The 14,562-nt window shown below is 39.0% G+C and overlaps 1 protein-coding gene across 2 annotated transcripts in view; it reads left to right on the plus strand.

Moving 5' to 3' along the window:
* The window catches only part of LOC118784667 (gamma-aminobutyric acid type B receptor subunit 2), a 100,056-nt gene that overhangs the window by 45,147 nt on the left and 40,347 nt on the right, over positions 1-14,562 (plus strand). For both annotated transcript variants that reach the window (XM_036539027.1, XM_036539028.1), the window contains 3 exons: positions 4,431-4,601; positions 8,612-8,713; positions 13,153-13,218. In XM_036539027.1, coding sequence (XP_036394920.1) covers positions 4,431-4,601; positions 8,612-8,713; positions 13,153-13,218 — 339 coding nt within the window. The remainder of the gene's footprint in view (positions 1-4,430; positions 4,602-8,611; positions 8,714-13,152; positions 13,219-14,562) is intronic.

The following is a 14,562-nucleotide window of genomic DNA, read 5'->3' on the forward strand; positions in this document are numbered from 1 at the left end:
GCTTAGTATTGAGGTAGGGCATCTATGAGATTTCCCTAAATACATAGCTGAACCTAAATAATTTCCCACTATCAACTTTAAAGTCATGTTTTTTTCATGACCACCTAGACCAACATCATTTTGTGAAATGTATCTGCTTATTCTATTTTTGTGTGTGAACATCAATTCAAACACTAACAAGGCTTCTCATGTTATACATTGAATATTATATTCTGATATTTGCTTTAAATGTATAATGTTTCTATTTCTTCAAAAAACTTGGATTCTAAATTAAATCTTATAAAGCTAGTCACTAAGCACCGACAAAAAACAGTTTTTCAAGTATTAATACTAAGCAATATTATTTGTTAAATCTCCCTGGTTTTTTCCAACTTGAGTCTAACTAAGTATTACAATCCCAATCCTTACACTGAGTTGAGCAAAAATGCATTTAATCACCATGAGCCTTTTCCTGGAACACACTCCAAAAATCAATTAAATTAGAATCTCTGCTGCATCCCAATCCAACCAAATCCCGTTCCGCATTCCAAGAACGCTCCCCGATCATCCCAATCAACGTGAACTTGAGTCTGTCTAGTTAAATAAAGGAGGGATGAAAGCTTTATAAGGGAAAAACACTTAAGTGTATTGTGAGAATGTTTAGGAGAAGTCACAAATAAACAATGTGGATTGAAAAGAAACACAGCCTGTGTATTTATCAACCTTCCACTTCCTTCCACACTTGAGTTAATTAAGCTAATTGCCAAAGCAGAGATCTGTGTGCAGGGTAAGCCGACGCACCCCGCCACATCCCCCCGGGCCTCTCGCGCAGCATCTCTGCCTTCTGTAATCTCAAAAAGTAATCTTTTAAGTTGCCTGCATTATTCATAGGAGCCTCCGTCAAGCTGTGGGGATGCCACGCAGAAAGCCTTAATGAGCTTATCCAAACCCAGTGTCAAGAGTTAAGTACGATAAGGGCTGATTGGCTGTTGTGTTGGGGGAAGCTTTTATGATTACCCTTTGAATTCAGTACAGTTGATCGGTCCTAATCTTTGTATATATACATACACAGACACACACATGTATATGTGTGTGTGTGTGTGTGTGCGTGTGTAATGTGTTTGTGAGTATTAGTGTGCATGCTTGGTGATCACAGCAATTACCCTACAATCAAATATAATCCTGGTGTTTGAGCTGGCCCAGGTCTTGCACACTTTTGTGACAAAATAGTCCTTCAGTAAACTATAGATATCTTATTGATACGTTGTGTAAAACACCTTCCTGTCCTGCCTCTTTGGTAAAATTAAAAAAAAATCTTTGGTGAAGTTAGATTGTGATCAGAGGAGAACGCTGGAACAGTCCCATATCTGTCAAGCCAAACAGCACCTCTTTGCTGTTTTAATTAACACTGACACCAGGAGACTGATTGCAATAGAAAATATGTTTCCCATCTGGGCTTGTCTTAGCAGGGGGGCAATTAAAACCTGCACAAACTGGCAAGAGAGCCAACAGGGTGAGATGATAATATGTGTGTGTGTGTGTGGGGGGGGTGAGGTCGGCAGCAATGTACTCCTACCTGCCTCTCTCACACAAACAGGAGGTGTCTCACTGCCAGTCAGAATTTCCAAAAGATTTCAGGGCTGCATGCTGTGGGTAAAGATCAGCACTGTGCAAAACATGTTGACAATACCCAGGACAAAGGTGAACCTGTCCGGGTCGCTCTGCCCTTTCATGAGAGATTCGTGATTAGTCACACGCTCACCTTTCTCTGACAGTCATTACCAGGCAGATCAAGAAGCTACTGGTCACTGATTATAGCCTTAAAGACTAAGGCACCTAATTTACAAAGTAGGTATCTGTCATGCATGTAACAGCCCTTCCTCTCCCCTAGCTTATATCTTTATTCTTTTTGCCATCAACACCTTCCCGAGTGTTCACTTACACCCACCCCCTGCCTTGTCCCTGTTAGTTGACCCGATTCATCAATCTTTGCCTGCAGGTATGACAGATTTTCTTGGTGAAACTCTATTACATAGGATCTCTGAAACATGACTATTGTGAATCACATTCACTAATTTATTCTACGTTCCTTAAATCTTATATACCCCTACATGCCCCTTTAGTGATCAGGTTTGACTGCGAATACAGCAGGTTGTTGGCTGAGCAATTTCAAATTGCCAAATCAGAAGTTTTTTATCGGAAATAGCTGGTGATGTACCCAAACTTTTGTCAGCTCATAATAGACGTCCATTTTAACAGCAACATTTTAAGCCCTTGGCTCAGTGAAAAGACAACCTCGTGCTACGACTGTTCTCATGCCTGAGAAGTCAAATGTCTGGCGATGAAACACACTGCAGATCCAGCGAAGAACCTGATCACTGCTGTCTTGAGTGTGGAGATTAAACTAGCATAAATACCTGCACGCTCCCCAGCACTGCACAATGTACTGTCACTCTGGTTTCAGGAACAGCCTGTTTCAAAGGCTTACACTGAAGTGCTGTTTATTGATGTAAGAGAGGAGACCCCTCTGTCACAGACGAACTGTAATTCATATAAGGAGTGGGTTCCCTGAGACCCTGATTCCTGCTACAGTGAACCAGATAGCCTCATGTTATTTAGCTTTCAAGGGATAATTTATGGATTCATTGAATATCAAATAGTTATTTGTATTCCAATGTAATTTCATTCATATTATACTGTATAACTACCCTGTTATTTTGAATTTCTAAGTTTTGAGACACAGTTTCAACCAATCATAGAGCCATGGTTACTATGGTTAATTTATTCATGAGCAGATCAAACCCACAATCAGCCCATGCTCCACTACATAAGTCTCCCAGGATCAGGATCTCATGTATTGTAATACATTAGCTACTGTCTCAGGGGCATTTTGGCATTCAGTAGTGTTGAGATAATGAAATGCTCTACTCCTAAACCGCTGGCATAAATCCTGTGTCCTTTCCCCCAGCTGATTTGGATAACACGATGCCATTGTGCTGCAATAACAGCAATGGGTTGTGTAGCATTACACCCCATGGGGGAATATCCTCAAGGCTCATTTAATGTGTTACCAGGGCCTGATAGCTAATTTCCTAATAAAGAACACAGCCAGGGACTAATAATGATTCTTGATTAGAGGTATTTCTATGTAAGACACCAGCAATCAAACATTGAATGCCTGATGTAGTGAATTATGGTTTGGGCAAAGGTAAAACATAAATATATACAGTTTATTTACACAACTACAAATACATTTTAAAATACATTTTCACCCTTTTATGTCAAGCCTGAGTGGTAAGATTTACTGTGTGGTCTTGTAAATGGGAACCAGTCCTTTAGCCAGATAGCTATAGATAGCTAAATGTAACAGAATGCAGATCAAGGTGGCACCTCCTTCAAATGTTTTATTTTCTGGCATTCCTAGATGAACCCTTGGACTGGGACACCCTTATCTCACTAACATCATTTGCCATTAGAGCTAGAACCTGGTCACACGGAAGTCAATTTAAAGTAGTTTGAACAGTGCAGTTCAGTAATATATTCCAGCACAAACTAACAACAATGTCAACAAAAATAACCAGGACCTTCTTTTTCCTTGATAACCCAACCCCTGTACACCACAGTCCAGTGTACCTGCCCCATACCCCCCAAAGCTGTACCAGTAAACATAAAGGACATCTGCTGTTCACTAGCCATATTTATTTTGGTTTCAAATGAGCACTCTGTGATTTATCATGGGATGTGTCTCACTGAAGTGCAGCAAAGGCGTTTCAATCTGTAGACTGCAGCATGTTCACATGATTACATGTTGCAAGCATGGAATTGTTAGTATGTGTGAGCTCAGCTGCAGCACCAGGTCATGTGTGGCCATGCTTTGCATGTAAAAGGATCCCTTATTTTGTAATCATTTCTTTGAAATCTAAAAGAGTCTTCATGAAGTCAGCACTACAACAAAACTATGAATGGTAAATGTAAATAATGTAAAGAGCATGTACTGTATAACTATTCATAGTTATACAGTACATGCTCTTTACATTATCTTCCCTCATTTTTTTAAATGGCTAGATTTCCACTTCCACTTTGATTTAGTGTTGTTTCACATTCATAATTTCTGTTACTTTTTGATAGCATATGCTTTTCTGAGGGATTAGAGTCCAAGTTCTTAATTGTTTTAATAATGTCTTATATGGCGGGTGGCGGATGTTATATGTTGGCAACAGCGAGTGTCTCATGTAAGCATGTGCACATCACTCAGCAAGTACATGTCTGTTGATCATATTGAATGTATTTGTCCCAAGGGTTTTGCAGTTGGCTCACATTTGCTTGCATGGCTTTCTAGGTATCTGTCTGCATCAAAAAAACATCGCAGCAGTGATGTATTATCAATAGAAGTTCAAGCTGCATCAAAGTAGCAATGGGCTGATATTTGTGATTGCTTTTCTTTCCTTCAGCTATCCTTTGCAGCAACTACACCTGTTCTGGCTGACAAAAAAAAGTACCCCAACTTCTTCCGAACTGTCCCGTCAGACAACGCTGTTAACCCAGCCGTGGTGAAGTTCCTCAACCATTACAACTGGACCCGGGTGGGGACACTGACCCAGGATGTGCAGAGGTTTTCAGAGGTAAGCCTTTATTGTATGGGTTTTTAAAATGTCTTCTAAATCCCTCAAGGACTACTCACCCCTGTTCTAGGAGGGCCACAGAACAAGTATAGCACAGTTAATGAATTTAATGAGTTCAACAGAAGGATGCATCAGAACATGCATTGTAGGACTTCAGAAAGCAAGTGGACTTAGTAAAATATACATTAACATGCAATACACAGTTATTCAATAAACATGTACTTAACATGTGTTAATTAAAAAGCTCATTCACATTTCACACAGTGTTATCACTCTTATTGCCACTGACTTGGTTCTAACTGTTAATGCCACTAGTTAGTGTGGCAAGCTTCACCATGAATTCTGATGATTTTTAAGCAGATGTTAAAATGAAAAATTATCATTTAAAAATATATGTATAGCTTTGTTAAAATAGCTTCATTCTCACCATCTCCATTAACAGAGGTATTACCTGTATCTGGAGATCAACCCTAGTCCTGGAGGACCAGCTTTAATTTGCCCCTGGTACTTAACCAGCTGGGTCAACAAATTAATGTCTTGATTGCAACAATTGAGCTGCTCTTCTCAAGCTTGGTAGTGGTTTAAAAATAGCAGGAAATCCTGCTGGATTGCAGCCCGGCTGGACTGGAGTTTAGTAGCACTGATCTATTTTTTACAGGAATGTTTGACCCACCCGACAATCTTAATGTCTCATCATGCTCTGATGGAGGACTGTGCTTGCCAGTGTGATCTTGGATTCAGCACAAGAAAACTGCCTCAGTATCAGTACTGGGCTTCGGGGCTTTCTATGCTCTGGTGTCAAGGGCTCACTCAATTTAGCATTACATAATAAGAGTTATTTCCAGTTATGCTGATGACAAATGGTGAAATATAATTTTACAGTTCAGAATATTTTTCAACCTGACGCAGAGGAAATAACGTGTAATCTGGAACTCAGATTACTGGACTGATAATGACTGACATCTTCATACAATGTACCAAACTTGCTTTCTCTTTCTCAGTATTTAAGGCAATGCTACTAAAACTCAGACACAGTCAATGTGACTGATTCTTGTCCAGAATCAGGAAGAAGGATATCACAATTTGTGGCAGGTGTTCCTGAACAGGATTAAGTTGGGTGCTCGAAATGTCTCAGTGCAGCTATGTAAACAGATTTACAAGTGGGAGTTTGCCAGTGGGAATCCCAGTTTGGGCACTGCAGCTGTACATATTCTGCTATACCAGCTTTTAATATGTAGAAATGTAATCTAGCTGCCCTAGTTAAGATTGTTTTCTAAGCAAATAAAAATGAGAAACATCTTAACCATCCTATCCTATCCTAATTTTAACCATCCTAACATCCTATGGAAATATAGCAGTCAATGTCACACTCTGTCTTTCTTGTGAACACAGATATGTGAAAACATTTTTTGACCCATACCAAACCCATTATCTCTACACTCATGATTGTTCTCACACAATCCTGGGTTATTCCTTAAAAAAAAACCCACTTCTATAAAGAGATAAAGTGATCCAAACTTAAGCAATAAGCGCACAGCTCAAAATCGCCAGCTCCGAGTGAATGACGCCCCAAACCGATGTCTGCTCTCCACAGACTGAGGGCACCCAGGTTGGATTTCAAATCGTAGCAGGGTTATTGGTATTCCGAGACGCGACATTCCCCGCGATACTCAATCTTAAGGCTTTCTCTGAGGGAGCCCTGGCAGCTTGCAGTGCACTTCAGATAACTACCGACAATCCAGAGGGCTGACCTCACACTGACTCCCCTCCAAACAGGAAATTGCTCTTGGGGCACCATGCTCATAGCAGGGCACATGCAATTACAGGGCTGTTCATCTCTAACAACGAGCGATCTTCAATCATGCAACTTTTATGGAGGCCCATGAATAAGTAATGGTGCTACAGATATCAAATAGAGAGCATTTCAGTTCAGAGTGATGCACCGCAGTTACTAAGAAAGTGAAAATCCATATCAGAAAAATATTGATTGTAGTAATGGATGTATCATAGAGTAGTGTATGTATTTTGGTTTATTTTTTGCAGGCATGCTGAAAATTTAAGCTACTCATTTACTTATCTCTTCAGCTCTGAAATACACATTACAAAATAAAACTGGACAGTTACTCCAAAATATATGCAGTTTCATAGGTCAGTACATTTCTTTAATTCATATTGTATCTTAAAAAAACCTTCATCTGTGCTGTCAATGTGGACACTCTGAATGAAATCATGAAAGGTTAGAACAATGTGAAGTTATACTGAAAAGTCTTATAGCTTAAGGGCCTGCAGTTTTAAATAAATAAATATTTTTAACCATTAAATGCAGCGATAGATTAATAGTGAGGTTGTCAGAGCATTGGAACAGATTTACTTTAAAAACAGTTTGAAGTATTTGATTCTCTTCCAGTCTCTGTGATTTAATGGTTCCACACTTCCAGCACTTTTACAGCATGCTCCACCACATGGCCGTTTTGCCTTTAGTCTCATCCTTTTTTGGATCTTTGATGAATTGAATAAATTACCTTTTGAAAATGTGCTACTGAAACCAGGTCATCCACTCTCCCTTCCTCATGCTGGACATACTGTATGTTGTGATTATTCCGCCTGTGGATTGCCTGAAGTAAAACATGTCTATAAATAGGAATGTATTACTGTAATATCATTTCATTGCTGTGGCAAATTACATAATGTTATCTTAGTACAGCTGTGACTGCCATCTGATCCTGTTTCGTTCATTACATTATAAAGATGTTATGTCGTCTTTCTATTTCATTCTCTTTCACATTCTTTGTGTTCTTTTTTGTTCCCTTGAACAAAAATGGATAATTTGGGTTGTAGTGCAGAGGATTATTCCATATTGTCTTATTTAATCTTAAGCCTATAGGAATGCTCCTGTCACAAGATGCTATTCAGTCACTTAGTATGTGATCTTGTCCACATGCACTCGTACTATAGACGATTTGCTCAGATGGATTAATACTGTAGCAATTGTTCCTTGCTCAAGGTGATGACAGGGGTTGTGTGAACCAGGGACGTAACCAATCTGTCAATCACAAGCATGCAAGTTGAAAGTAAAATCTAGCTGTTTAAAATATTTGCAACCAGATTTGTTTCAACACCTCTGCCAAGAAGATGGGCATTATTATTTGCAATGCAACAGTTCTGAGAATTTTCTGAATGAAATGTTATTTTAATTTGTCTGAAATTCTCTCGACAGGACAATTTTGACCTTTTCATATCTGGACTGGAATTTTTTTTGAATGCAGTGTATCTATGTTTTGTGATAGTAGTTTCTGGACAGTCTATTCCACCACAATACCCTATGTCTGCATGTCAGGTCATTTTGCTCTCACCCCACTTTATCGATTTTAATGTCACCTCTCTGTCCAAATACTGTACACTTTGTCTTCTGCTTTGAAGCTTACTGTAATTTTCTGTATAAATTGTGTAACACAAATGTGATTGAGATGACGGTAACTGTCCAGTTGCCACGTGGAGCTCTTTACAGCCCCTCCAAAGGGGTTGCAGTCTTTCAGATCGTTTTGATGCTGCATGCAGTGTAGTCTTCAGAGAAAACTGGGACATCAAAGGCGCTCTGAATAAAAAGAAACCTTGTATATATATATATATATATATATATATATATATATATATATATATATATATCTGGAAAACCTCTGATTTAGACCAATGAAGCACTGAGAAATCAGCCCCTGTAAAGGCCAACTCAACAACTAGGCATCAACTCGCTGTGTGCTGTCTGGATTGTCAGACTTCCCTTGCGCTTCACTTTTAATAATGTATACACAAAATGTTCTGTGAAACTTAAGAAATAGTTTAAATGTTTTAATCATTTTCATAAGTGTTATCCCTCCATCAGTGCCTTGTCACAATTTCATGTGAGATCCCTTTTTTGCATACCTGCATGTCACACCACCTAACACATTTCCAGCACTTGAGGTATCTGGTTGTGTTCTCACTGCGGATCCCCTTTCGCTGCTCCCTGACAGGTTAGAAATGACCTGACAAATGAGCTCGAGAAGGCGGACATCCAGATTGCTGACACGCAGAGCTTCTCCTATGACCCCTGTGTCAATGTGAAGAACCTAAAGGTGAGCAGCGCTATCTGAGGGTGAGAGGTGGAGAGAGGCAGCCAGAGCTCTTTGATGGGTTTATTTAATCTGCTCGCAAACAATTACTGCACCACTACAAACAACAACAGCTGCAGTTATGGTCAGTCCTATGGTGGTGACAGAAAGTGTGATTTAAAAACTTGTAAGGTGTGTCAAGCCTGACTGCCTTGATTCTTCCGAATCCCTCTTGTAACATGTCTGTAATGTGTCTTAATTCACTAGCAATACAATGGCATGTGAGTTTTAAGAATCATAGTTGTTGTAGATATTACAATGTCTGCCTGATGGAGTTTTTCTCTCCAACCATAACAGACAATTACAAGCCACATACAGGTATACACACATTCACACAACCCACACATATTAACATACACGCTTTACATTATTATATTACATTACACACACACCCAAACAAAAGTAAATTCTAAATTAATGAGTACAACTAAATAACATGCTTAATAATCTGTTGTGTTGTTGTGCCACTGGTCCCCTAGCAATGTACCCCTCCTTTGTTTCAAAATGCTTTTCTCTGAGCTACAGGAAATGTTGGTCATTCTAGAGGTAGAGCTGTATATTCCTCTGAGGCTCTCTGTTACTTCTGTATATCACTCAGTTCCAGTCCCCATGTGACTGTCTGAGAACATTAGCAACACAGAAGAAATGGAACAGGGAGAGAGTGGCTGTTTAAAGGGTAGCAAAAGTCCCACACAGCAGGCTTTGAAAGACAACAGAGAAACCTGACAAGCTCATGGCCACAAATCATTTGTTTGGCCACAATGAAATGCCTTCATGCAGTATGGTTGAAGCTGAGTGGGAATGTATGGAAGGTTTGAATAATGGGGGACCACACACCAGGTCAGGATTATTATTCCAAAGTTGTTTTCTAAGGGAAAGTTTTAAGATTCTTTTTTGTATGTGCCTGCCTTGAAGTCCTTTATAGTCTTACTGAAAACAGAAGCACAATTTGGCAAGTCCTCCCTAACTACCTTGTACACAAGACGTGACATTTTAGAGCTAGATACAGTGTAGACTGCCAGCAGAAGAACGCTATTCACCGATTTAGGTAGCGGACAAACTCTTTTATTTCCGCGTTTATATAAAAAATTATTAATGGCTTATGTTTTTGGATTAGAGTTGTGTGTACACACCTACTGCTTTTCATTTTTATTCAGGTGTTTTGTTTTTTTTTTTTCTTAATTAAGTGTGCAATCTATTTTTAATAAACATGTATACAGCCAACCCCACTTTATAAATATTCAGTTAAGATGATCCGCATTTACAATATTCTGCCACTGTTTAGCTACAGAAAAATTCAGATTTACGATGAGAGAAAGCCTGGAGACTATGAATGAGTAAATGCAGTGAAGTGAAAAAAGGTTTTAAAAGGCAACAAAGATTTTCCTCATTTGTTCTTTTTGTTTGTTTCAGTTTTTAGTTTTTTGTCATGTGCTGACCACTCTTGTGGGTGTACTGTCTTGTTTGCCCTGTCGAATGGTCTGAAAACCATGAGTTGCATCTTGCTGTTCTCAGCATCATATTCTTCTTGAAGAATCATGCTGTGCATGTCACAATACCTGACACTTAAACTGTATTTTAGATGTATGAGTAAGTATATTTAATTGTACACATTTCATACAGACTTAACATCTTGTGAATATTTGACTCATTTAAGTATGTTTCAACTTCTTTCTGTGAGGCCAGAAAGTGATTGTTATGAAATATAACTTCTGCTTATTAAAGCATTGAGTCCATGGGAAAATATAATTCAATTCAGAACAATTTAGTTTACAGCAGGGTTCCCAGCACACACAGATAAATGGATCTTTTTCTGGGTTTCCAGAACAGAAAAATTCCCTTCAGGTTGTTTCAAATCACAGAAGGCAGCTATTGATACTCCATCTGTGATATTATGAAACAAACAATAAAAATTAGTTTCATTAAAGTTATCCATGTTTGGTTAAAAATATATTGTGCTTGTTGGCTAGCTATCTGTTTACCTCAAATCCAATTATTTTGTTGTAGCTTTTAATTTGGATCAAGCAATCCTTTCCATTTACAGTGTTTGGTGACAGGCAAAAATATTTAGCTGGGTATCAATTAACCTGTCTTTCAGGTAATTTGCTATGTGAATACCCAATTGGCAGAATCCAGCTAAGACTGCATCTATGCACTTTGTAAAAGTGCAAGGGTTGAGGGCCAACAAAGAGAACCAAGTACTCAAACACGTTATTCAAACAGAAAGAAGCACAGGTACTTCCCAGGATTGAGGTATACTGGCATATAGAAATGTGTAGATGGGTGCTTGCCAGGCTGAGTGTAGCACAACTGTAAAATCTGGCAGCACCAGAAGACCCTCCTGCCTGGGTTTACACCAATAGCACATGGGCTCCTTTGCACTTTTGGTGGAATAAAAGGTACATTTTTGGGATTGCTGTCATTCTGTTTGTCAGACCCAGACAGCTACAGTGTGTGTGTTTACTTGTGTGGCTTAGTTTGATTGTTCACCGATGCACCTCTCAGAAGCTTGCCATTTATTATTTGCTTGAAGGTGCAGTATGAGGCATTTTATTATTGTATTTTGTATTGTTAATATAGAGCATTCCGTTTTTGCTCTTTGTTTAAACTTTAGTTAAATATAGTTTACCACTTGAAGTACTGTTTAAAATTCGATGTTTACCCATCCAAACAAGCCAAACCTATTCACACAGCACTTCATCTTTTTTTGTAGTTAATTTCATATGCTTTCAAAGTATGTCTCTAAAGAAATATTTGTAAAATGGTGCCTCAAATGGATCTAGAAAACATAAAAATACATCAGCTGCATTTGCATTACTTCTCACAACCAAGTTAAATCTTCACTGGAGACAAACTTGACTCTGAAAACAGAAAAGGCTAAGCGCTAAGTATACTGTCAAAACCATTTACTTGCTCATTTCATTCACACTGATCTTTCACTTCTTGTCTGTGGATGTGAAACTGGTCTCAGCGCTAACTCTCGTGTAATATTGGATTTGTCTTCTTGGCAGTCTGCAGGTTTCTTAATCTGTGCTGTTGTGAATAAAGTCTACTTGAGGCCAATGCACATGCAATTTATTCCTCATTGATCTTTCATCTTGAAAGAAGTGGTGTGACCTGTCTAATCTGAGGATCCATTGAATAAGATGAGATATGTAGCTGGACCACCACACAGCCATAGCATTGAATAGTTTTAAACCTAATGAGGAGTCTGCTTACCTAGACAAGTAAAGTTAAGTAGTCTGAACTTGCAGATGTGTCACACAGGGGGAAATGCAAACATTTCAAACCCAAAAATATTGCATTTATTTGTTTGGCAGATGCCGTTTTCCGAGTGACGTAGAATATCTTTTGTTTAGCACATTACTCATTTACACAACTGAACATTTGCTGAATGTGTGTATACTTATGACTTATTGATTACAACTTATTTTGATGGAAATCCTCACCTTAAAGAATCATAGAAGAGAAAACCCCTGAGGGTCAAATGCCCTTAACCCTTTTGTTTGTACGGTCACAACAGTGTGATTAGCCCTTTTGTGTGTACGGTCAAACTGGTGTGATTAGAACACTAGATTTGAAAAATCCTAGCTAACGTTAGCTTTGAGGAAACAGTGATTTAACTTTACAAAGTATAGCAAATGCATTGGTGAAAACTGTGAGAAGCTTAGTAATGTTAATGAAAACATAACGAACCATGTAATGTAACCTGTGTGCTCCATAGCATAAAATAAGTCTCGTATGAAAGGGTTAAGTACAGACTTCAGGGCAGTCACAAACATTTGCTAGTTTATGACATCTTCTTTCTTTAGCACCTATTTGTAAAGAATACAATTATTTAGCATATGACCACTAAATGAGCACCACTAAATGATTCTGCTAAAAGTAATGATTTTAGTTTTAGCAGAACAATAAAGAGAAGTCTTCACGCTGATGAAGGCTTTTCCGTCAGCTCCTTTTTTTTTAGTGTGACCGAACCATCAGTTCTAAGTAGAATTTTAATGAATGCTGGATTTGCCTAGAGAATGATCCTAATGGCCTACCTGGGCTACAGTTGGTGACTCAAGTCCTATAATATTAGACTCTGAGCTTTCCCCTCTACTGCAAAAATGACTCAGGTCCCAATTAAGTACCTTGCTGAAAGGTTCATCAGGATTATCCCTCCTGAGAACTGAACCTGAAACGTTTTGGTACCAAGCACATAATCGCAGGTCCTTTGTAAGACATACTGGAGGTGCAGCAAGCCATAATGTCTGAGCCTCTCGGATGTTCCACAGTCACCTGGCTGTCTCATCCTTGAGAAGACTGTTGCCAGTGATTGGCGTTCTGTGACCAACACTAAAGGAACTGTACTTTTTATTTACAGCCCCCTAACTACAATATGTTTAATCTTCCATCTACAGGACAACGATGTGAGGATAATTATTGGGCAGTTTGATGAGAACTTGGCCTCCAAGGTTTTTTGCTGTGTAAGTATAACCCACCTGGAATGTGTCTTCCATTGAGCCAGATCTTGTATAATCCAAATTTCAAGGTTGTCTTTGCTTTGTCCATCAATAGCAGTGTACAGTTTTAAAAAATGACATGAAATAGTCCTTACCAACCCATCCAAATTCACACATTTATTCAGATTACACAGTGTAATTTTAATCTTCTCAGGACCAAAACCATACTCATCTGCCTCCATTAAGAGCACACATTTCCTGTAAATACTAAAAACTAAAGCCTTAAGCCACCCTTTCATCCTGTCACACATAAACCTCAACACCTCAAACGGTTATAGAATAGTCTGAATCTGTATAAAGGCATGAGCCCTCAAAAAGATAGCTGACAGAATGTTGCAGAACCAAGAGGAGGAACTCATATATTAGATGATATATAAGTGATACACCATTGCCCCCAATCACCTAGAAATGACTCCTAGAGGAAGAATTAATGCATGTGATGACACTGATTAGCAGTGGGGCTCTCAGTGAGATGAAAAGAATCCATTTCCATTGATTTCCCATCGTTCCAGTCATTTGTAAAGGTAGAACCATTACAGGGGAATACTTTAACAGGAAAGATTTTAACCTAAGTGCACTGGAGAGAGTCACAATACAAGCAGTGAGTCACAGCATCTGGCCTTGCTACAAAAGATCTGCAATGCTTCTAACAGAAATTGCATTAACCTGTGTCTGAAAAATACTGGATTGGGGGGGGGGGGGGGAGGCTGTCATCAGACATGAGTTTTGGAGATGTGGACCTCATCTCAGAAAAAATAGACACTCTTACTAAAGACCACAGCTCTTCTATCATTCCATTAAAGTCTCATATATTTCATATTGCACAGCCATTTAAACACTCAGGTCCCCTTTTTACATATGAACTCATCATTAAATTTGTATCACATGCCTAAAATGTATTGTGGAGGTTTTAGGATATTCTTCCAGTTTTGAAGTAGACATTTCAGAATTTCACTGACTGCATTGGCCTGTGGGAAAAATGAGTAACCATTGCAGTTTTAATGTATGTACCTCATGCTCAAACTCTCTCCCCTATGGTGCATGTCAGGATGGCTTAAGACTGTGTGTGTGTGTGTGTGTGTGTGTGTGTGTGTGTGTGCGTGCGTGTGCGTGCGTGTGCGTGCGTGTGTGTACGTGTGTGTGCATGTACGTGTGTGTGTGTGTATGTGTGTGTGTGTGAGTGTGTGTGTGAGTGTGTGAGTAGGAGCAGGATAGTGCAGTGATCAGATTACAGCCCTCATTAATTCATAACCAGCTGTACGTTTCCCCGGAAAGACTGCTTATAATTTTAAATAACACCTACCGTCA

Source organism: Megalops cyprinoides, chromosome 10 (assembly GCF_013368585.1).
Source record: "Megalops cyprinoides isolate fMegCyp1 chromosome 10, fMegCyp1.pri, whole genome shotgun sequence".
Lineage (NCBI taxonomy): Eukaryota > Metazoa > Chordata > Actinopteri > Elopiformes > Megalopidae > Megalops > Megalops cyprinoides.